The sequence below is a fragment of the Eleginops maclovinus genome, chromosome 12 (assembly GCF_036324505.1).
Source record: "Eleginops maclovinus isolate JMC-PN-2008 ecotype Puerto Natales chromosome 12, JC_Emac_rtc_rv5, whole genome shotgun sequence".
NCBI lineage: Eukaryota > Metazoa > Chordata > Actinopteri > Perciformes > Eleginopidae > Eleginops > Eleginops maclovinus.
This window is the reverse complement of record NC_086360.1, coordinates 28,749,603-28,773,836: the sequence shown is the minus strand read 5'-3', so window position 1 is coordinate 28,773,836 and position 24,234 is coordinate 28,749,603. Positions and strand designations below refer to the sequence as shown.

The window sequence follows — 24,234 nt, the reverse complement described above, 5'->3', positions numbered from 1 at the left end:
CACACACACACACACACACACACACACACACACACACACACACACACACACACACACACACACACACACACACACACACACACACGCTGAGGAGCACTACTTCACCCTCCTCACAGTGCAGGAGCAGCCAGACGCGCAGGAGGAGCGGACGGAGCCGGTGGACTTTACGCGGAGCAGAAACACACTTTTTCCTCCAAGAAGTTCAGACTCTCTTTCTGAGTCTCCCTCGTGCAGTCTGACTTCAGCAGGAACACACACCTCCTCTCTGCGCTGATTCCTCCCGTCAGTTTCCCTCTGAGTGTATCTGACTGAAACCATGACGTCCCGCTGCAGGATGGTGCGGCTCGCGGTCCGGCTCGCGCTCACCCTGGCTCTCCTGTCGGCCTCGTGCCGCGCGTCAGAGTACGAGTACCTCTCCTGGAAGTCGGACATGTTCAACGGGGGCCGCGGCTACGGGAAGCAACCGCAGTGCGTGGACATCCCGGACGACCTGCGGCTGTGCCACACGGTGGGCTACACGCAGATGCTGCTGCCCAACCTGCTGGAGCACGAGACCATGGCGGAGGTGAAGCAGCAGGCCAGCAGCTGGGTGCCGCTCGTGCACAAGAGCTGCCACCCGGGCACGCAGGTCTTCCTGTGCTCGCTGTTCGCGCCGGTGTGCCTCGAGCGGCCCATCTACCCGTGCCGCTGGCTGTGCGAGGCGGTGCGCGACGGCTGCAGCCCCATCATGGAGTCCTTCGGCTTCCCGTGGCCCGAGATGCTCACGTGCGACAAGTTCCCGCAGGACGACGTGTGCATCGCCATGACGCAGCCCAACGCCACCGAGAGCCCCAACCCCACAGGTAACACAGAACCCACAGGTAACCCCCCCAGGCTGTTCGGACTGCACAGCATTTTAATATGTCCCCCATTTGACTGACAGTCGCCCGGGGCTTTTATCCAGCTGCTGTTTAGAGGGCACGAGAGGGTCTCCACCTTTACCTGTGTATCTATCACCCTGTGATGGGGGCAGCCGCTGGAGAATGCTGGAATCCCTCATGTGGAGGAGAAAAAACTCAATCAAACCAAATGTATCCACGTCTTTTACTTCCTCTCATCGCAGTACACAAACTAACCTCACCTGTCCCTCACCCGTCCCTCTCCTGTCCCTCACCTGTCCGTCACAGAGGACACTGGGCTGTCTGATAGGGAGAAGATTGAGTCATGATGCTTCTCATCGTATGCCTCCATGTCGTTATGATAGGTCAGGAGGAACATTCAGATATTTGAGTGTACATGCAGGTCTCGTGTTCTCCAATCCTCTGAATACTGTACGAAGAGAGCACAGGAACAGGAAGTACTTCAGTCAGAGAGGAATACTCGTATTATGGGTCGTAATCGAATATGAGCCTATTCTAATTTACTTGCTGCGTAGTTTAGTGTCTTTACTGAAAGGAGACGTGAGTGTGCAGGGCTTTGGATAAAGTTCAATATTTCTGCTCAAAAGACCTCGATACTGTTCGTGTCCACAGAGGTGGAAGAAGAACTCGGACACTTCATATGTAAAAGTAGAAATACATTAGATTGAAGGAGTGTTGTGATGATGAGAGACGTCTGTTATTTACTTCACAGTAACGATCCAATATTCCTGCTCACAGTAAAAGTACTTTCCCCGAGCAGTAAAGTATAAAGCCTATTACACATTTTAAAGTTGTGGAAAGACCCTTTTAGTGTTAAATACATAATATATTTGCCTACAAAATGTACTGGATTACAGTATATGTAAGTACTCGTATGTCAGAGTAGTACCTTAGTGCTATACTATAGATTCCACCACCTAGAGAATGAGATTTCTGAGGAATAATCACCGGTTCTGTGGATTTTATGGCTTGAATACAGTCTCATATCTCATATGAATCCATATAATTGTGATGTATTGCGCAGCCTCACCTGATTACAGTCTGCAGAACTCAGCATGGCGCCTCTTTAACTACGTATTTGTTATTAGGAAGCTCCGAAAACGAGCTAGACTCACTCCTGACATCTGCTCTGGCCTGAAAGTAGTTTAAATATATGATGTTATATTTAAATCAGAGTTAGAGTCCGGATAATCCCATTTAATCCAGATGGAAACAGCAAATATTTACCATTTGTTGAATAACTGCGATTAACTTCCCTTCAGTTTGACTCAATGCAGCCGTGAAGACTTCTTAATGCACCCAGGTTTGTTTTGCAGTCAGAACAATATGTGCATTTTACAAAACAGTCCTTTTAAAACCCTGCATCATATCTCTGCCTGTCACTGAGAAATGAAACAGGAAAACTGTAGACAGAGAGTCTGTAGTGTTCTGAACGCCGAAGAGCTTCTGTATTTTCTTATAACCTGATACTTCTGAGTGAACGGTGTGTAAAAGTGGTGTTTCCTAAATATAACACATGGTCCTGTACGTCTGTAACTGAGAGATGCTCTCACTGTATCATGTGGAATCTGGAAAGGAGAACCTTGCTTGATGGAGGTTTTTTTGGGGATGAACTCTCCGTCAGTGCAGCCATTTGGGCCTCCTTAATAAACTCTCAGAGAGAGGATCTGAGCGGGAAGGCAAACAGCCGGCTCGGGCTGCGTGCTACAGTCCACACCTGTGCAGCAAATGATCCTGAGAATGTTGTTTCAGGGAGGAAGGTGTTTGCAGATGCAAATCGCAACACAAACAAAGCAAACACAACCTTTTGGAGGGGAAATCAGCTGTGAAACGGAGGGTTTAATCTCATTTAAACCCCCCCCCCCGTAGTCTTTAAAGAAAGTTCCTCGCTGCAGAATAAACCGCAGTGGCTTGCTATCGACTGGCCGTAACATATTGGAAAAGCTGCAGCAGATGGAAGTGATTTATTCTGAGGTGTTTGTTGAGCCGGGGAACAATGCTGGGAGGAAGTCCAGCAGGGAAAAGTGAATACCTGAATATCTATTAATTCCCATTTTCTACTGCGCAATCACTGACAAATGCAGCGAGAGATGGAAACAGAGGGGAAGACATAATCTGAAAAACATGCAGCGTCCAAATAACGTGCGTTAAAACCACCGTCTGGAGGCCAGCGGCTCTAAACAAAGCCAGACACCTCTGCGGGAGAAAGGCTCTCCCAGCAAACAAGATGCGCCAGGCGGAGAAATGACAGAGGCAAGGTTTCAAAGCGGGGACAAAGCCCCCCATCCCGCTCATTGAATCTTCAGATGCAGTTATCCATATGCTTTACCTACCGTAGGAATCCTCCCTAAATACTATACACACCCCTTCAAACTCTGATAAACGGCACTTTTATATTCAAAGTGAATACTTCTTTATTTTGATGAGACTTTTAAACTTGCTCCATTGTTTCTATGTTTGCACTTTGTTTCAAAGTGAATCCCTGACCTGTGTGAACCTTGTGGCAGCATTTCTGATCCCTAGTCCCAGCAGGAAGCTAGGCAGCAGCTAAACACAGAGGACAGAGAGGACAGATATCTGTGGGATTAACAAAGTGACACAATCACACAGAGTAATTAACCAGATCGAGGCAGCGTTTCACCAGCGTTTGGGTCTGGTGGCTTTCAAAGAGTGCAGTTAACTTAGGCTTCCCTTAAAATATGGCTCAAACTTCACCTTAAAGGGACAGATTTGACTGAGTTAAGTCAGTTTGTATGCGTCTGCATAGTACATGTGTTCCCTACAGCAGAAACAGACAGCAGGGAGCTGAGCATCCAGTTCTGTGGTTTTGACTCCACTTCTTTGAAAAAGGGAAACTGCATATTTTACTTTCATTCTGTCTGCAAAGATTTATCATAAGAAGCGTTTGATAAACTTCATCGTCTTAAGACTGAACCAGTGAGAATGTGTTGAATTGCAAAGTTATCCAATATATGACAGAAAAAAGGAGTTGTGTAATTTGTGATGCAACGACGTCAGCAGGTTATAAAATATGAGGGGCCGCTGTGCGGAGCTCAGACCTTAACTCAGATATTCAGTCTTGGTACTGGACTGCAGTGAGAACGCAGGGCTGTTGTTTGTAATGGATTACTGTATGAATCCCAGCCCGGGGGGAGGGTTTGGGCGGGGGGTGTGGGGGACAGACCTCTCTTAATGACGGCTAATAGAGGCTAACAGGGATAATGGATTTAAAGGAGCAGCAGGCTCTGTTTTCATTAGCTCTTCACACCTGGACGCTACTTTCACGAGCTCTCGCTAAACACATGTAGCGGACAACTGGTGACCGGCAGAGACTCCCCTCCTCCCCCTCCTCCCCCTCCTCCTCCTTCTTCAACTTCTTTTGCTTCTACTTATATTTCTTCTTCTTCTTTTTGTTGTTGTTGGTGTTTTTGGTTCTCCTTCTTCTTCACGTTCTTCTCCTTTTTGTTCTTGTTGTTCTTCCTCCTGTTGTTTGGCTTTCCTTGTTGTTGTTGTTGTTGTTGTTCTCCTCCTCCTCCTTTTTCTTCTTGGTTTTGTTGTTGTTTTTCTCCTTCTTCTTAGTGTTCTTTTTGTTTGTTGTAGTTATTGTTCTTCTACTTCTTTCTTCTTCTTGGTTTTGGTTCTCCTTCTTTTCGTTCTGCGGGACGAAGTAAAGTCCTTCTGATTCAGATTCTTCTACTTGTTTTTCTTCTTGCTAGTTGTTGTTGTTGTTGTTCTCCTCCTCCTCCCCCTCCTTCTCTCCCACTTGCTCCTACTTCTTCTCTTCCTCCTCCTCTTCTTCCTCCTCCTCTCCTCCTCCTCCTCTTCCTCGTTGCAGGTCCAGCTCTGTTTGGAAAGTAGAGTCAGCTGTTTGGCGTGCAGCGATGCTCTGCGGCAGTAAAGTCTCGCAGATATTCCTCCAGAGTGAATTAGTCGTTGGCAGAAACACACTCTGGCTCTTTGTCTTCAGGAGGTCTTTATATTATTCTGTGTTTTATATATTTGGGAATGTCAGAGTCTTCCTTTAAGCATTGAATATGATTTCCATCCACATTATGGGGGTTTTTAGTGCTTGTGAGGGGTATCCGAACTTTACAGAAAGGTCCTTTTTGAAGATCGCTTCACTGAGCTCTCAGTTACAGCTGGCTGTAAACGCTGCAGACATTCCTCTGTGAGGTCAGGTCATCGGAGCGAGACTCAGCGCCGTCGCTCTGCAGAGGTGAGCTGTGCACAGGGCTGCAGAGGTGAGCTGTGCACAGGGCTGGGCTGCAGAGGTGAGCTGTGCACAGGGCTGCAGAGGTGAGCTGTGCACAGGGCTGCAGAGGTGAGCTGTGCACAGGGCTGCAGAGGTGAGCTGTACACAGGGCTGCAGAGGTGAGCTGTGCACAGGGCTGCAGAGGTGAGCTGTGCACAGGGCTGCAGAGGTGAGCTGTGCACAGGGCTGCAGAGGGGAGCTGTGCACAGGGCTGCAGAGGTGAGCTGTGCACAGGGCTGCAGAGGTGAGCTGTGCACAGGGCTGCAGGAGACACGCTCACATTTAAAGCTCAGTCAGAAACACGGTGCATTTGTTTAAAGACGGCTTAAATCTTTCAACATCCTCATGTGTGCAATTATTCATCTCACTTGGGATAATACCTGTATTATGCTGAGCATTTGAGGCTATACTTCTATACTTCTATACTTCTATACTTCTATACTTCTATACTTCTATACTTCTATACTTCTATACTTCTATACTTCCTTTAATAATATCTTTATCAGCTGGCGTAACATTTCACCAAGTAAACCAAGCATGGGGGACGAAAAAAATACCTGAAAATCAAATATATGAATCTTATTATTCTATTTCATTACTTTCATTTTATTTGAACTTTTTTACTTCTAATATCTATAAATACGTTATTTCAATAAGCTGTATTTTATCCTGTGTTGCTTGTTTTTATGAAACTTCCTGTGTCTATATTTCTATCTGAATTTGATTTAATGGAATGTTTTTTATGCACATTGAGAACGCTTCAGTTTATTTGAACAGCATTTCATCTCATTCATTTAATTCTAAAATAGAGCGACAGAACAAATCAAGTATTCTGACTCTTGTCCAAATGTCCACGTGAGTAACTCCAGAGTGAATCAACAGGACTGATTTATGTGACTGGTTTTAAACCATCCCCCTCATGTCTCCTCACAGGCTACTCTCCTATCTGCCCTCCGTGTGACAACCAGATGAATATGGAGGCCATGCTGGAGAAAATGTGTGCCAGCGAGTTTGGTAAGAGTCCGGCACAGACACACACACACACACACACACACACACACACACACACACACACACACACACACACACACACACACACACACACACACACACACACACACACACACACACACACACACACACACACACACACACAGTCCGATCCGCTATGACATGCCTCACAGCGCTGCGTGAAATCAGAGGAACAGCATGACATCATTCCCATCGTATCTTTCATCGTCATGGTTGCAGCGTTTGGTTTCTGCAGCGTTCAGTAGAGAGACAAAGATGGGGACAAAAAAAAGGGACAAAAAAGACAGCTGTCCAGCCCTATGATCCTGAATGTCACCCAGCACTCCAGTCCCAGCTGTGTGCGTCTCTCTTTAGTGTCCCCTGGTCTCCAGCTGTGTGCGTCTCTCTTTAGTGTCCCCTGGTCTCCAGCTGTGTGCGTCTCTCTTTAGTGTCCCCTGGTCTCCAGCTGTGTGCGTCTCTCTTTAGTGTCCCCTGGTCTCCAGCTGTGTGCGTCTCTCTTTAGTGTCCCCTGGTCTCCAGCTGTGTGCGTCTCTCTTTAGTGTCCCCTGGTCTCCAGCTGTGTGCGTCTCTCTTTAGTGTCCCCTGGTCTCCAGCTGTGTGCGTCTTTCTTTAGTGTCCCCTTGTCTCCAGCTGTGTGCGTCTCTCTTTAGTGTCCCCTGGTCTCCAGCTGTGTGCGTCTCTCTTTAGTGTCCCCTGGTCTCCAGCTGTGTGCGTCTCTCTTAAGTGTCCCCTGGTCTCCAGCTGTGTGCGTCTCTCTTAAGTGTCCCCTGGTCTCCAGCTGTGTGCGTCTCTCTTTAGTGTCCCCTGGTCTCCAGCTGTGTGCGTCTCTCTTAAGTGTCCCCTGGTCTCCAGCTGTGTGTGTCTCTCTTTAGTGTCCCCTGGTCTCCAGCTGTGTGCGTCTCTCTTTAGTGTCCCCTGGTCTCCAGCTGTGTGCATCTCTCTTTAGTGTCCCCTGGTCTCCAGCTGTGTGTTGAAGAGCTGCTGCAGATGTCTCTGAGTTCTGATTTGAGTTTCTGTATCTGCGTCCTCTCTGAAGATGCAGTTCCTCCTGATGGAGGAGATTATTTAGGGATTGCTTCTGAAAACAACTGACCCAGGGAATAAGGAAGGTCTTCATGTGATGGCGGCAGCTGGTGAAGTGGAACTTTTACTTCAGTAATTAAAAACTCAGTTGCATTTCCAGGAACGATTTGAGCATTATGCAAGATGATCAGCTTTCAGGTTTCCACCAAAGCCAAACAATGGCCGCTTAAACCCCAGGTGCCAAGCTGCAGTTCTCAGGAAGAGTTTAGAGTTATATTTGTTTAAGGAATTGCCTCACTGTTTACGCTGCGGTGACGGGACTCAGTCTGAGAGCGGAGTGGCACATTGTGGGCTCGTTTCATCTGGAGAAAGACAGATGTTGTTTTGGTGGCCTGTCAGAAGCGCCTCAACCAGCCGACATGTGAAGAAACACAGACAGGTTTAGAACCCAGGAGGAGACTTTCTTTGGTATGCAACACACACGAGATTACAGCGGGAGTTTGTCGTTGCAGTTAAACATCTAACGCCGGAGGAAGAGAAGGATGTGTTTGCTGCTTCTTCCCCTCCGAGGGAATCTGGCTTTGGTCTGAGGAGGAACTATAAGTGTATGTCTCACAGCAGCTGAAGCCAGACCAAGATTCAACGTGTTGTCCAAAGGAAACATATCCACGCTTTAATCAGGAGGAAGGACACTAACTCTGAGACACTTGTAAAAGAGTGTTTAAAGAGTCCTCTCCTGCTGATGTTCAGGTGTATATCAGTATGTAGAGTCTCTACTTTAAAGAGTCCTCTCCTGCTGATGTTCAGGTGTATATCAGTATGTAGTGTCTCTACTTTAAAGAGTCCTCTCCTGCTGATGTTCAGGTGTATATCAGTATGTAGCGTCTCTACTTTAAAGAGTCCTCTCCTGCTGATGTTCAGGTGTATATCAGTATGTAGAGTCTCTACTTTAAAGAGTCCTCTCCTGCTGATGTTCAGGTGTATATCAGTATGTAGAGTCTCTACTTTAAAGAGTCCTCTCCTGCTGATGTTCAGGTGTATATCAGTATGTAGAGTCTCTACTTTAAAGAGTCCTCTCCTGCTGATGTTCAGGTGTATATCAGTATGTAGCGTCTCTACTTTAAAGAGTCCTCTCCTGTTGATGTTCAGGTGTATATCAGTATGTAGAGTCTCTACTTTAAAGAGTCCTCTCCTGCTGATGTTCAGGTGTATATCAGTATGTAGTGTCTCTACTTTAAAGAGTCCTCTCCTGCTGATGTTCAGGTGTATATCAGTATGTAGTGTCTCTACTTTAAAGAGTCCTCTCCTGCTGATGTTCAGGTGTATATCAGTATGTAGAGTCTCTACTTTAAAGAGTCCTCTCCTGCTGATGTTCAGGTGTATATCAGTATGTAGCGTCTCTACTTTAAAGAGTCCTCTCCTGCTGATGTTCAGGTGTATATCAGTATGTAGAGTCTCTACTTTAAAGAGTCCTCTCCTGCTGATGTTCAGGTGTATATCAGTATGTAGTGTCTCTACTTTAAAGAGTCCTCTCCTGCTGATGTTCAGGTGTATATCAGTATGTAGAGTCTCTACTTTAAAGAGTCCTCTCCTGCTGATGTTCAGGTGTATATCAGTATGTAGTGTCTCTACTTTAAAGAGTCCTCTCCGGCTGATGTTCAGCCCCCTCAGCCCCCCCCCCCTCCCCACTGGCAGTGACCTAGAGTGTCTTCCGCTGAATCCTGTCTTACTGGAAGTTGTGAAATGTTCGAGGTCTGATGTCATCTTGGTGATAATACTTTCTGTTGTTGCAAAATTACTTCCCAACAATTGCTCGAGCAGATTGGATTTGTCCTGCGGTTGATAAAGGCCTCTGACTCGAGGTGTTGCATGTGAGGTTGTTTTGGCAGGAGGAGGATTCCTGTTTCAACATCAAGTAACAAAGAACAGCTAAGGATCCTTTACACTCATTCCTCTGGTGAGGACTGAGTGGATTTCAAAGTTCAGAAGGAACCAATAAATATACTCAAGTACAATTCAGAGGTACTTGAGTATTTCCATGTTCTGCTACTGTGCACTTTTACTCCTCTACATGTATTTAATCCCTTTAGTTGCTAGGCAGATTAGGATGAATGATGGTAAATATAACCCCTTAAATCAGACTGTAGTTCACCTGCAGTAAATCCAGCAGCTACCCTGCAGTATACAAAGCCATTAGAACTAGCTGCACCTTTACCAGCTCTGAGAACACTTTACTGATCAATCATTATAAAACACATCAGAGATATTATTCTGAACACGTTAACGATCAATAAGTATGATGTAAACATGCTTTAGTCAGATGTTGGAGGCAGGAGTGTGTGTTCTCCCTTCCTGAACTATCTGCTTTCTCCTGTGCTGCACACTGGTTCTGTTTGCAGCTGGTAACAGATTTACGGCTCATCCCGCTCCACACTTTGTTCCCACCGCACTTTATCTCCGTGCTTAAGGTTTTACGGGTCCTCGTTGTCTCTAAACCTCCCGCAGCCTTCAATTAAACTCCCCTCGGCCTCGGACACAGCACTTTGTTGTTGTTGCCAAATTGCTCCTTTCCTTTGCAACAACAGGGCAGATCTCCTCAGCTCATCAGTTGTGTTTCCATTACTGTGAATGGGGGGCATACACACACCCCTGCTGGGTTTATGACCCCCCCCCCCCCACCCCACAGAGTTGCAGGACCTGTCTGAGCCTCTGCAGAGGAAATCAGGTCAGGGGTCAGGAAACTCCCCCAAAACTAAACAACAGTTGATACTGCATTGCTGGAGATGATCCAAAGCAGAGTTCAACCTTTCATGACAAAGACGCAAGTACTGAAGGATGAGGGTCACAGCTGGACTTCAGAAAATAAAGTCAGAATTCTGAGATGTTTTTAAGCAACAGTCAGAAGTCTGAAAAAGTCTAGAGTCAGAATCATTCCCAAAGATATTTCAGAAAGTCAGAATTCTGAGAAAAGCCTGAATCTGTCCGACAGAATCTCAGAGCCTCAAACTAAACACCGTCGATACCGCAGCGCTGGAGATGATCCAAAGCAAAGTTCTACATTTCATATGACAGACTCAAATACTGAAGGGGATTACGTCAGAATTCCTCTTACTAGGAGTTTCAGAGAAAAAGACAAAAGGCCGAAGGTCTGCGTTCCCAATGCGCCGTAAACATTTCTGCTCTAAACACATCAACTCTCCGAAAGGCCTTCCTCCTATCGTCATCGTTTGAACTTAATTCCCATAATGCATTTCTCTTCTCTTCTACTGAACCTTATTCCTGACAGCGGGACTTCAAGCTCACCTTTAGTCTCAAAACAGTTCCCACAGCCGCTCGTACCTGCCCCAAGACTTCTGCATATAATGAATCTACTTTGTTTAACACGTCAACGTAAAGTGAACTGGTGAAACTGGGCCGTAATATCCCAATCTTCATCTTCATTACAACACTCTTAATTGGTTTAATTGATAGTAGATAATTGCTTGTTTTGTTATTCTCTCAGTCTGAGTTGAGTTTGAATTGTCCTCCAGCAGGAGACGGATCTCGATTGTTCATTTAGAGGGGGGGGGGGGGGGGGGGTCGTAATGTATTTTACCCACTTTATCAAATGCAACACATGGTCTCCTCACTTTTTAACGAGCTCATTGGTTTTTTCATAACTAATGCAGACTAGTGCAGGAGGTTTGGTGTCGAAATACAGGAAATTACCCGCCAATTATATATCCAGAGTTGCCCCCCCCCCATTGTAAAACATAACCAGGCGCCCGCAGGTGAAGACCACCTACTGAAATCACGTGACAGTGGAAATATGAGCAGAGGACGGCTTTCTGAACAACGATTCAGTGTGAACTTCTTTCTGTCGGAGGAGATTAAACTGTAAGAAGGTGCAAAGAAAGTTCAGAGCGTCAACGGATTACGGGGGACTTATCCAGACCCAGGTCCTTCCAGGGGTGGGCCGGGCCTTCCCTTTTATGACTGGCTAATTATGAATGCTGCCCGTTTTGATTTCAGCGAACACTAAGCCTGCTCACAGAGCTTCAGAGACGCACGATAAGAGTCTTAATCCCTACCATGTGCGCTCTTAATACCGGGGGGGAAAGCGCCGCTCGATTTTTAACACTTCAATTAGCGATGGGAGATACCGGCGAGATGAAACGGTTGGAAGTGCCGGATCAGGATTTTACGTCAAGCATGATTGTGTGAAGAGTGAGTCAAGGGGGATTTGGTGTCCAAAAGGTTTATCCAAATCTTAACCAGAGTGTGAAAGAGATGTCCAATCATTCCCCGCAGGTCACAAGACTTTACCTCCGTCTGGCAGATTGGACGTAGCATGCAACGCTTCTTCCTCTCACGTCAACGTGTCACAGGGGCACGATGTGTCACAGGGGCACGATGTGTCAGAGGGGCACGATGTGTCACAGGGGAACGATGTGTCACAGGGGCACGATGTGTCACAGGGGCACGATGTGTCACAGGGGCACGATGTGTCAGAGGGGAACGAGAAGACGTACCACCGGGAGATTTGGACCACCGGAGTCTGACTCGTGCTCTGGGGGGAGGAAACAGAGAGATTAGAAAGGTTAAATAGAGTTTAGTGAGAGATCAGGAGCATTGTTGTAAATCTGGAAAAGAAGTCTGGGAGTCAACAGACCTTCACTTGTTTTCTTCAGACTGATCTTGAGTTCTTTTGAATTACGGATTCATTTGAGACTGGAAGATTTCAAAGAGCAGTGGAAAGAAGTTGTCTGGTTGTACGGACTGATCCCATCCTCACTGGAAACATCTCTGAATGTCCTGTTGCACAAAAATCCACTCGGATTCCAGAATGAACTGATGGGGGAGTGTTTAGGAGGGAACACAGGGATTTTAGCCTTTGAAGACCATTTACACACTCAGAAATCTATATTGCACACTGCAGGAGAGGGTGGTTGGAGAACCACCCCATTTATACCCTTTAAAGACACAACGGTAGATGAAATATTCCAGTGGAAGCGGATTCAGGATGACATCATGCTGCTGAAGTTGGGGCTGACTGGTTTATTGGTTCTTTATTTCCCAGTGAGACGTCTGGCTTGTTTGTACAACATATTAAACTAGACTGAACATTTTGTGCAATCCTCCTCTAAGCTGATTAACTGATTGTTCCCTTTTCATTTTGTTCCACCAAACAGCTATCAAGACCAAGATCAAGGCGGTGACGCGGGAGAACATGGACCGTAAGCTGATCCTGCACAAGAGGAGGAGGATACTGAAGTCGGGGCTCCTGAGCAAGAAGGACATGAAGTCGCTGGTGTTGTACTTGAAGAACGGCGCCGACTGCCCCTGCCAGCAGCTGGACAACCTGGGGAACCAGTACCTGATCATGGGCCGCAAGGTGGACAAGCAGTTCCTCCTCACGGGCATCCACAAGTGGGACAAGTCCAACCCAGAGTTCAAAAAGGCCATGAAGAAACTCAACAACTTCAGATGCCCCGCCTTCGCGGACGTCTTCAAATAATACGCCGCCCCTCGTCCTTCGTTCGCATCTCATCCTACATATGAACTTGCACAAAATTCCAAACTTCGCTTTCTATTGTCCCGTTTATATATCTATATATCTTTGTATATTTACAGATATACTTTGAAGCGTCCATGTGTTCAGTTTTAGATGATTGTGGTGAGTGATGACACCGCAGTAAGCTGGGTTTCCTTTTTTAAATCCGTCTCAAGAAAAAAGGACTTTGTAGTGAAAGCCCTTCCTCACTGAAATCATTTCCGCGTTATGTTTGTAGATACAGAACATTTTCTTACAAGTTGAGGGGGTTTTATTACTGAGAAGAAACCACTCTTGTATCTCCACCGTAAATATGTGGCGAGAAGCTTAGCCTAGCATAAGTAGCAGAGGTAAACAGTTAGCTGGGTTTGTCCAGTAGCTAAAACTAATACCTTTTCTTGTTACTGGTACAGACTACACTAATGACAGATGTGTAAAGTAGTGAGTTAAAAAGGTGCTGGTAGACATGTTTCTGATCGAGCGTTTATGCTAAGCTAACCATGTTGTGCTAGCTTCATAGTTAGCGTACGGACACAAGAGTGGCGTTGATCCTCTCCTCTAACTCTTCCTTCACATATCCTGATCATGTAATAATTAATCCAGATTACTGTTGAATAACTTACTGACAGTCCTGCTGTCAGCTGATTGTCAACAAAGACTGCACTACCATTTCCTGTCCGTTTCTTTACCGACTAACCACCAATCTGCATCATGAGATGACACATAGGCCTTTACGGCAGATTCCTTTCCTCCTGTTGTGCGTTGGTACCTGAGTAATCAGAACAGACATTGCCATTTCTGTGTTGTTTCTTTTTGCTCAATTGTCTCACCCTGTTTTAGCACTATTTTGTTTCCGTTTGAATGTCAGCGGTGCATTGCTGCCTTGTACTTGTACATACAAATTTTACATAAATATGGAAAACTGAAATGGTGTCTCTTTTATTGTAGTTTGAACCCTGTTTTTAAAGTGGGGCCTTTCCGGTTGATTTCCCACTGAAATATCTCACCAACTGCAGGATGGGTTTACATTAACGTGGACCTGACATGTTAGGCTTAGAGAGCGGTGCATCAGCAGGATGACTTCACCTGTAGCAACGAGGAATCAATATATTCATTTGCTCAGAAAACCTGAGCACTATTTTAATTATGGCAACAGCTTTTTAAACATGCCTGGCTCAGGTTTTGACCCACAACATATATTTGACACGCCAAAGTTAAATCAAATGATGCATGCCTGGAGGACCTGGAACCCCCTCAACTAAAAGGTTAAGGTAAAGCCTCAAATAAAGCGGAGAAAACTGGACAACCAGATCCTCCAAACGCAAAGGAAACGACAAAAACACAGAACGAGATATGGCTCTGAATCGACAGCGCTCCTTCTCCTCCAGTCTTTCTTTTTCATCGGCCATTAGTGCAGATCAGGAACACCTGAGAGGAGGCGGGGCCAGAAGAAGACCAGGAACACCTGAGAGGAGGCGGGGCCAGAAGAAGATCAGGAACACCTGAGAGGAGGCGGGCCAGAAGCAGGAACAGCACTGTTATGATAAACTCAACTTTAGAAGCGTTTATTTTTTGAAAACATCTTTTCATTTTAAATCTGAGCTGCTTAGTTTCTGCAGTTGTAAAATACCTGTGAATATCCAAAACTTTACAATCAAATGAACAAGTCTCCAGGTATTTAATCCTGAGTAAAACGGTCACCATGAAGTGGTTAACATGTGACCTTTCCAACGTGCAAACAGAGTAGAAGTGGGGAGGGGGTCGACCACATCTGTGTGCTAATTAGCTAAATGGACCTTCAATTAGCCGCGTGAATGTATATTTATTCCAATTGTCTCAAAGCTAGTGTTTCTTTATGCTGTTAAGCCTAATGGAGCTGATGTATACCCCATGTAAGATTATAGGAAATACATTCTGAATCACCTCAAGGAAAGAAGTAAATGTGCATTTAGCTTTTCCAATGTGTGCGTAAACTGTTTCAAACTGAGAGAGCTTTTATGCCCTTGTGGTTTCCTAAACCTTTATTTGAAAGACCTTCCAGCCTCTTCTTTTTCCTCTCCCAACCATAGTTTGGGCTGTGTATGTGCTATGTGATTTTGTTAAACCATCCCTGCCAAAACAGCCATCTCGTGTTTTGACAGTTCTGTCAAACAGAGAACTTTTCGCAGCTTTGCCAAACCTACATTTTAACGATTTTTGGAGAGATAAAGTAAGGCGTTGTAAGAGCTACGCACCGAGGAACCCGTCATGCACGCATGTTTTTATTCCCCCCATGTCGGTGTGGTTTCACAGGCTGTTGGTGCCTCGGTATGTGGTGTGTAAATGCTAATCCTGAGACATAGCTCATTAAGATCTCCTGCTGATAGAGAACTCGATGCTTTCTTAACCGAGAGGCAGCGCCGTCTAATCAGCTGTCCGACCCTGAGACTTGTTTTCACAGAGGCTGCTGATGGATGTGGTTTTCACGCTGAACAGGCGTCACCTTCCCGCCGCCGCTAGAGTCAGATGTGCCCGAACACAGAGGCAGCTTTTTGTCCCCCCCCACCCCACAGAAACAGAAACACAGATCCGAGTCGCTGGATGATAAATGTTTGAATATAAACATCTTTACGAGCTGAGATCCATCACGTCCGTGCAACGAGCGTAAACAACAAAACATGAAACCATTGTGTCAATAAAAAGGCTTGTTAAAAAAACCAGGAAGTTTCAAACGGACCGACGTCTCGCCCCATCTGGTTCCAGTAACGCTCTGCTATTGGAAAATATATCTCAGATGTGGACTTTGCTTTCTAATCATTACTTCAGCTGCCTTCAAACAGTCACAAAACTGGGCCCAGGTTTGTCCTATTCTGAGATAATATGAAGAGAACATCCGGGTGCATTCCTCCACCTCAAACTGAGGAAGATGATGAAGAACGTCTCTGATTGTTCACCTCAGCGGCTGGGAGCATATTCCATCATCCCTCCAATAGGGTTACAACACAGCATGGATTCAAGTCTCTGTCCTACCAGGCTGCTCAGTGGGCAGGTCTGATTGGATCAAGAGCTCTTCGTTAGTCACCAGAACCTTCACCTCTGCTCCACAGCCGCTCAGTAACACAGAGCCAGTCAACTACCTGCAGACAGGGGGACCAGGTGTCCCGCTCTGTGAGGGACTGCACAGCATGTTGATCATTTGTCCCACACATTTAACCGATGTCCCACATTTGATTGACAGTTGCGCCGGTCCACAGCTGTTTAGAGAAAAGAGAGGGCTCTCACCTTTCGCCGTGTCAGAGGTCAATCAATCAACGGAGCAATGTCTTTCCTCATGGGTGCAGCCACGGAGGGCCGGAACTAAGCGATACTTCCCCGAAAACTCGCAAGAAACGCCTGTCCCATAAAGAAAACATCCATCTGTGGATTAATCCCTCCTGAAACCAAAAGAGATGAGAGACCAGCAGCTGATTTAATGTGCAGCACTGGAGATCTCCAGAGACAACCAGAATACCTGCGGGTGACAGTTTGTTGGAAAAAAACACAATTCAACTCAAATATATTTCATTCCTTCGCTGGCATAGTCTGTGCAAACATTAAACCATCGTCAAGTTTTGATATTTATATTTATGAGCCAACAGTTTCAGTAGAAATGTTTGGATAGCCAGTTTATTTCCACCTAAAGCAGCTCTTCAATCACAACCGTCCTCTCTGTCATGTGGCTTGTGGGCACCTGGGCACCCTACCTGCAATTAGTTATTGATCACAGTACAGAAGACAAACGGACCATTCGGACGTGGAGACATGTTCAAAATAAGGTCCTACAGCAGTGAGAGCAGGGTGGTTTTATATTTCTATTTCTATATTTCTATTCTATTTTGTTTCTGCTGAAGGAGAGAAACTCTAGCTGAAGAACCAAGATGAGTGGTGTCAGATCATAACTGCAGGAACTCCGTTTTTACGCTACATAAGAAATGTGATGTGTGTGCACGCTCCTGCTTCAGGAAGGCTGCACAAAGTCCTCCAAACCTTTTAAGTTGCTGGCTACCGGCGGTGGTGGTGGAGCGCCATAAAACAGAGCATCCAGCTATACCGTTAAACACAGGGGACAGTTTTATAGCAGCTTTGAAGGCATGGATTAAGACCAGAGGAGGAACTCACTTTTTAAAACCTCAAGACTCAGCCGTGGTTCAGAGATCCATAAAACTAAACCTGGTGAGGAGACGTAAGACAGAGGCACGTTACGATGGATGACTGTAACCGTCTTAATAACGTCATAGTTCCTCCTGTGGATCTGAGGGGGATTATCTTCAAAGATGTGGAGATAATCTGTAATTCAGCTGTCTCTGTCTCTGTCTCTGTCTCTGTGTCTCTGTCTCTGTCTCTCTCTGTCTGTCTTTGTCTGTCTCTGTGTCTCTCTGTCTCTGTCTCTGTCTCTGACTCTGTCTCTGTCTCTGACTCTGTCTCTCTGACTCTGTCTCTGTCTCTGTCTCTGTCTGTCTGTCTGTCTGTCTCTGTCTCTGTCTCTGACTCTGTCTCTGTCTCTGTCTCTCTGACTCTGTCTCTGTCTCTGTCTCTGTCTCTCTGTCTCTGTCTGTCTGTCTCTCTGTCTCTGTCTCTGTCTCTGTCTCTGACTCTGTCTCTGTCTCTGTCTCTCTGACTCTGTCTCTGTCTCTGTCTCTGACTCTGTCTCTGTCTCTGTCTCTCTGACTCTGTCTCTGTCTCTGTCTCTGTCTCTGTCTCTCTGTCTCTGTCTCTGTCTCTGACTCTGTCTCTGTCTCTGTCTCTCTGACTCTGTCTCTGTCTCTGACTCTGACTCTGTCTCTCTGACTCTGTCTCTGACTCTGACTCTGACTCTGTCTCTGTCTCTGTCTCTGTTTCTGTCTCTGTCTCTGTCTCTGTCTTTCTCTGTCTGTCTCTGTCTGTCTCTGTGTCTCTCTGTCTGTCTCTGTGTCTCTGTGTCTCTCTGTCTCTGTCTCTCTGTCTCTGTCTCTGTCTCTGACTCTGTGTCTGTCTCTGTCTCTGTCTCTGACTCTCTGTCTCTGACTCTGTGTCTCTCTGTCTCTGTGTCTCTGTGTCTCTCTGTCTCTGTCTCTGTCTCTGTCTCTGTCTCTGTCTCTCTGACTCTGTCTCTGACTCTGACTCTGACTCTGTCTCTGTCTCTGTCTTTCTCTGTCTGTCTCTGTCTGTCTCTGTGTCTCTCTGTCTGTCTCTGTGTCTCTCTGTCTCTGTCTCTCTGTCTCTGTCTCTCTGTCTCTGTCTCTGACTCTGTGTCTGTCTCTGTCTCTGACTCTCTGTCTCTGAGTCTCTCTGTCTCTGTGTCTCTGTGTCTCTGTGTCTATCTGTCTCTGTCTCTGTCTCTGTTGTTCTCCTGAAATGTTTTCTAGTCTTATTCTAACGATGTGATCACATGACTCCTCCTGATGTCACTGCAGATCTGCTGTGAGCTCGCTAACGTAGCTAACCGTCAGATAGCCTGACGAACACTTCCAGTTCTGAGACAGAGACAGGTGTCCAGCTTTATGACCCCCCCCAAAAAAGACGCCGCCAACTTTTGATGTTGTCTCCAACATCAGGTTTATTTTCTGTTATCATTTTTTCTTTATTAACTTTTTTTGTCACCAAATGTTATTTTCTCTTCCAGAGCCTGTCTTTGTTTTGGGTTAGTAACGTGTCCAATAACCAGGGGTCAGATATCTGCAGTGACGTCAGAAGGAGTCACGTGATCACATCGTTAGAATAAGACCAGATAACATTTCAGGAGAACAACAACAGAGACAGAGACAGAGACAGAGACAGAGACAGAGACAGAGACAGAGACAGCTTTATGATCCTGAACGTCCCCCAGCGCTGCGGTCCCAGCTGTGTGCGTCTCTCTTTAGTGTCCCCTGGTCTCCAGCTGTGTGCGTCTCTCTTTAGTGTCCCCTGGTCTCCAGCTGTGTGCGTCTCTCTTTAGTGTCCCCTGGTCTCCAGCTGTGTGCGTCTGTCTTTAGTGTCCCCTGGTCTCCAGCTGTGTGCGTCTCTCTTTAGTGTCCCCTGGTCTCCAGCTGTGTGCGTCTGTCTTTAGTGTCCCCTGGTCTCCAGCTGTGTGCGTCTCTCTTTAGTGTCCCCTGGTCTCCAGCTGTGTGCGTCTGTCTTTAGTGTCCCCTGGTCTCCAGCTGTGTGCGTCTCTCTTTAGTGTCCCCTGGTCTGCAGCTGTGTGCGTCTCTCTTTAGTGTCCCCTGGTCTCCAGCTGTGTGCGTCTCTCTTTAGTGTCCCCTGGTCTCCAGCTGTGTGCGTCTCTCTTTAGTGTCCCCTGGTCTCCAGCTGTGTGCGTCTCTCTTTAGTGTCCCCTGGTCTCCGCTGTGTGCGTCTGTCTTTAGTGTCCCCTGGTCTCCAGCTGTGTGCGTCTCTCTTTAGTGTCCCCTGGTCTCCAGCTGTGTGCGTCTCTCTTTAGTGTCCCCTGGTCTCCAGCTGTGTGCATCTCTCTTTAGTGTCCCCTGGTCTCCAGCTGTGTGCGTCTCTCTTTAGTGTCCCCTGGTCTCCGTTGTGTTGGAGCTTCTTGCAGCGTTTGGTTTCTGCAGCTTTTAGTAAACTGCTCATGTCTCCTCTGCTGAATGTTCTCTAGATGCTGCATGTGTTGAAGAGCTGCTGCAGATGTCTCTGCAGGAGTTCTGATTTGTGTTTCTGTATCTGCATCCTCTCTGAAGCTGCAGTTCCTCCTGATGGAAGACTTTTGAACCTTTTGTAAAATAAATAATGTTATGCCGCTTTAAAGCAAAGCCTCAATGTCTCTGGTTTGTCTTCAGGATTAAGGGGGAGGGATGCGTCAGCGTTTCAGACCAGGTTCCTCAGGAATTCTGGGATCGCAGTCAAATTGGTGGATTAGTCATATCAATCTTCTGGCTGTTACCCGCCCAGAACCCCGGGCTGTTTGCGTCTCGCTGGTGCAGCTCGCAGCGTGCGATTACCACTCCATCCACCGCTGAATCCAGGGGGAGAAAGGGGATAACCTGAGAGGAAAATGGAAACAGAGAAACAATTGTTTTCTTTAGCAGTGCACAAGTGAGCAGCAACAGGGGTGGGGGGGGGGGGGGGGTTGACTACACATGTGGCCCGGGGGCATATGTTTCTGAATAATAGCCATTCGTTTTAATAGGGTGATGTCATTGTAGGGTTGCGGTTCCAGTAACTATATTCCTGCAGTCCTGGATCAGATCCCTGGAATGACTCCTGCCGTGCGTGAGTCTTGCTGCTCTCGCAGGAGTGCTGATAATATCAGCGCTCACTCATATACCTCTTCTCCTTCAGTGAGACCTATCCTCTTTGCATACGGACCTGAAGGGATGTGAGCAAACACGTTTCTGTGGGTGAGGTTGTGCGATGCCAGAGTCAACACGGCTGCTCGGGGAGCCCTTCGCCGGCTATCAGCGGCGAGCAGCCACACGTTGTAAAAACATTTGGTGAAAAAGTGAGAATTTACGAGCGGCCATTAAAAACCATGAAGGCCTGTCAGGAGTAACCACAAGGGGGGATTCAAAGCTGTGCTGTAAGGGAGGCAGCTGAGTCAACTTTGGGGGGATTAATGAGAACTGACCATCAGAAAACAAGAGACATGCGTTCATTTGGGTAACCCTTCCTCACAAATCCACTTATCCTCAATCAGTTTGCTACTCTTAACTATTCCTCAGATAAACCAGGAGGCAAACTGAACCGGACGGGTGTCCCTGCGACACACGTTTACGGTACTTCTGCGTCAGCCGACTTCAGTGGATGCTTGAGGATCAGCCAAATCTATCCCGACAGCCCGTTAAAAGTTCAGTTGTTCCTCAATGACGCCTCCCCTGCTCCCAGAGCCCAAAACTGTAAGTGAATTTCATAAATTGTTCCCCCAATAAAAACCACAAGCATTTGTTACTTAGCAAAGTTAAGACCAGGATGTGGGGGGTGGGGGGGGGGGGGGGGGTAAACGCACCCAAACTCACTTTCACCAGATTTAACTGTACTCTGGGGTTAGTCATTCATCAGACATGCAGCGTTTACAGCGAAGCAGACTGATGTCACGCTTCAAACCGCCGTGTGATTTTAATCACCTCACATACAAAGACCTGAACATCAGCAGGAGAGGACTCTTTAAAGTAGAGACGCTACATACTGATATACACCTGAACATCAGCAGGAGAGGACTCTTTAAAGTAGAGACTCTACATACTGATATACACCTGAACATCAGCAGGAGAGGACTCTTTAAAGTAGAGACACTACATACTGATATACACCTGAACATCAGCAGGAGAGGACTCTTTAAAGTAGAGACACTACATACTGATATACACCTGAACATCAGCAGGAGAGGACTCTTTAAAGTAGAGACTCTACATACTGATATACACCTGAACATCAGCAGGAGAGGACTCTTTAAAGTAGAGACTCTACATACTGATATACTCCTGAACATCAGCAGGAGAGGACTCTTTAAAGTAGAGACGCTACATACTGATATACACCTGAACATCAGCAGGAGAGGACTCTTTAAAGTAGAGACACTACATACTGATATACACCTGAACATCAGCAGGAGAGGACTCTTTAAAGTAGAGACACTACATACTGATATACACCTGAACATCAGCAGGAGAGGACTCTTTAAAGTAGAGACACTACATACTGATATACACCTGAACATCAACAGGAGAGGACTCTTTAAAGTAGAGACTCTACATACTGATATACACCTGAACATCAGCAGGAGAGGACTCTTTAAAGTAGAGACACTACATACTGATATACACCTGAACATCAGCAGGAGAGGACTCTTTAAAGTAGAGACTCTACATACTGATATACACCTGAACATCAGCAGGAGAGGACTCTTTAAAGTAGAGACTCTACATACTGATATACACCTGAACATCAGCAGGAGAGGACTCTTTAAAGTAGAGACTCTACATACTGATATACACCTGAACATCAGCAGGAGAGGACTCTTTAAAGTAGAGACTCTACATACTGATATACTCCTGAACATCAGCAGGAGAGGACTCTTTAAAGTAGAGACACTACATACTGATATACACCTGAACATCAGCAGGAGAGGACTCTTTAAAGTAGAGACTCTACATAGTGATATACACCTGAACATCAGCAGGAGAGGACTCTTTAAAGTAGAGACTCTACATACTGATATACACCTGAACATCAGCAGGAGAGGACTCTTTAAAGTAGAGACTCTACATACAGATGTACACCTGAACATCAGCAGGAGAGGACTCTTTAAAGTAGAGACTCTACATACTGATATACACCTGAACATCAGCAGGAGAGGACTCTTTAAAGTAGAGACTCTACATACTGATGTACACCTGAACATCAGCAGGAGAGGACTCTTTAAAGTAGAGACTCTACATACTGATGTACACCTGAACATCAGCAGGAGAGGACTCTTTAAAGTAGAGACTCTACATACTGATATACACCTGAACATCAGCAGGAGAGGACTCTTTAAAATAGAGACTCTACATACTGATATACACCTGTACATCTGCAGGAGAGGACTCTTTAAAGTAGACACTACATACAGATATACACCTTATCATCAGCAGGAGAGGACTCTTTAAAGTAGAGACTCTACATACTGATATACACCTGAACATCAGCAGGAGAGGACTCTTTAAAGTAGAGACTCTACATACTGATATACACCTGAACATCAGCAGGAGAGGACTCTTTAAAGTAGAGACTCTACATACTGATATACACCTGAACATCAGCAGGAGAGGACTCTTTAAAGTAGAGACACTACATACTGATATACACCTGAACATCAGCAGGAGAGGACTCTTTAAAGTAGAGACTCTACATACTGATATTCACCTGAACATCAGCAGGAGAGGACTCTTTAAAGTAGAGACGCTGCCAACCCTAGAGTCACGCTGTCTGCATGTCTGAAAAGAAGATCTATGTGGGAAAGTAAAAAGACATGATCTGGTTTGAAAGGATGACAGACGAGTCTCTCCTGAATGGGCTAATCACAAATTGACAACAATGAGTAAATTATGAATCCCAGCCTCCCTTGACTGAGCATCTTTCATTATTTCAGACAGCCTGCTGGAACAGTAGATCCGTGAAGCCAGCGGTAATTCGGAGGGTAGTTACTCATTTATAATAGCAGCTCTCCCTGACTACTGTCTTTCTCCCAGGTCTGTTCCATCACGCCCTTTGTAACTCCAGCACAGAAGTGAGTATTCTCAACTCTCTACCTCTCTCCAGTGGGCGGCTTTGAACTCTGGCCGCCTACTTATTATGTTATCATGGTATATTTATGCAAAAAAGACAGCTTTATGGGGTTTTCCGCCTGAAATGGACGCACATTGCATATTTAGTTTTCCTGGCACGCTTCCTTATGGAAAATGTTGAAGCTACAGGTGGTATTTAAAAACAATGCACACATTCAGGAGCTGTTATTACCAATGTACTCTTCCAGGTATTAAAGTGAAACACTGAGAAATGGTGAGATGATTTCAAAGCCTGTGTCATTGCAACATCAGCATGATAGCATTGAGATAAAGCATGTCCTTTATGTTCAACTGTGCAACAACACGTTCCTGTAAGAACCTCAATCACTGCACCATGTGAACGGACCAGGACCTCATCGTTAGATTGCTGACGCACAGATAATTGAGTAAATTATGGTTGATAATGGCTGCAGGTGAAGGTAGAAAGACTAGTCTAGTGTCTGTTTGCATAATGGCCTACAATTTAGATTTTGAGGGGCTTTAATTTGCTTCAACAATCATAATTATATGATTAAAACTCATTTGAAAATTCAGATGATGTATGTCTGTTGGATCAGTTCCACGGGTCATGATGTGGATTTTACTGCTAAGCACGTAGCTCCACGTAAAGCCCAGGAACATAACGGTTAGGTTTACAAAACACAGAAACATCAGAACTATCACTCTTCTGACCTTTGTTGAACAACTGAGACTTTCCTGGTTCTAATTATCAGATATTATTTAAATGTAGTCGAAAAACGTGTCAATATTAGGAGAAAGTGAACTTGTTGCAGCATCCAACCAACCAACCAACCAACCAACCAACCAACCAACCAACCAACCAACCAACCAACCAATAAATCATCCATCATCCAACCAACCAACCATCATCTAAACAACCAACCAACCAACCAACCAACCAACCAACCAACCAACCAACCAACCATCATCCAACCAACCATCATCTAACCAACCAATCATCCATCATCTAACCAACCAACCAACCAACCAACCAACCAACCAACCAACCAACCAACCAACCAACCAATAAATCATCCATCATCCAACCAACCAACCATCATCTACCAACCAATCATCCATCATCTAACCAACCAACCAACCAACCAACCAACCACCAACCAACCAACCAACCAACCAACCAACCAACCAACCAATAAATCATCCACATCCAACCAACCAACCATCATCTAAACAACCAACCAACCAACCAACCACCAACCAACCAACCAACCATCATCCAACCAA

At 45.9% G+C, this 24,234-nt stretch overlaps 1 protein-coding gene across 2 annotated transcripts; it reads left to right on the top strand.

The window, feature by feature from the left end:
- The first annotated feature begins 90 nt into the window (after nt 1-90).
- Nucleotides 91-13,667, top strand: sfrp1a (secreted frizzled-related protein 1a). 2 transcript variants are annotated; one of them, XM_063896448.1, is made up of 3 exons: nt 91-860; nt 6,085-6,165; nt 12,378-13,667. In XM_063896448.1, the coding sequence occupies exons 1-3, from the start codon at nt 317-319 to the stop codon at nt 12,701-12,703; spliced, it is 951 nt and encodes a 316-aa protein (XP_063752518.1). In that variant the 5' UTR covers nt 91-316; the 3' UTR covers nt 12,704-13,667. The 2 variants fall into 2 exon arrangements, with proteins under 2 accessions (XP_063752518.1, XP_063752519.1); XM_063896449.1 differs by having other exon boundaries at nt 101-842.
- The last annotated feature ends 10,567 nt before the right edge of the window (nt 13,668-24,234 follow it).

Excerpts from the sequence above, each read along its gene's own strand:
- sfrp1a (XM_063896448.1), top strand. The coding sequence starts at position 317 with ATGACGTCCCGCTGCAGGATGGTGCGGCTCGCGGTCCGGCTCGCGCTC. Across the intron at positions 861-6,084 it reads AGGTAACACAGAACCCACAG|GCTACTCTCCTATCTGCCCT; the intron begins GTAACCCCCCCA and ends GTCTCCTCACAG. Across the intron at positions 6,166-12,377 it reads AATGTGTGCCAGCGAGTTTG|CTATCAAGACCAAGATCAAG; the intron begins GTAAGAGTCCGG and ends TCCACCAAACAG.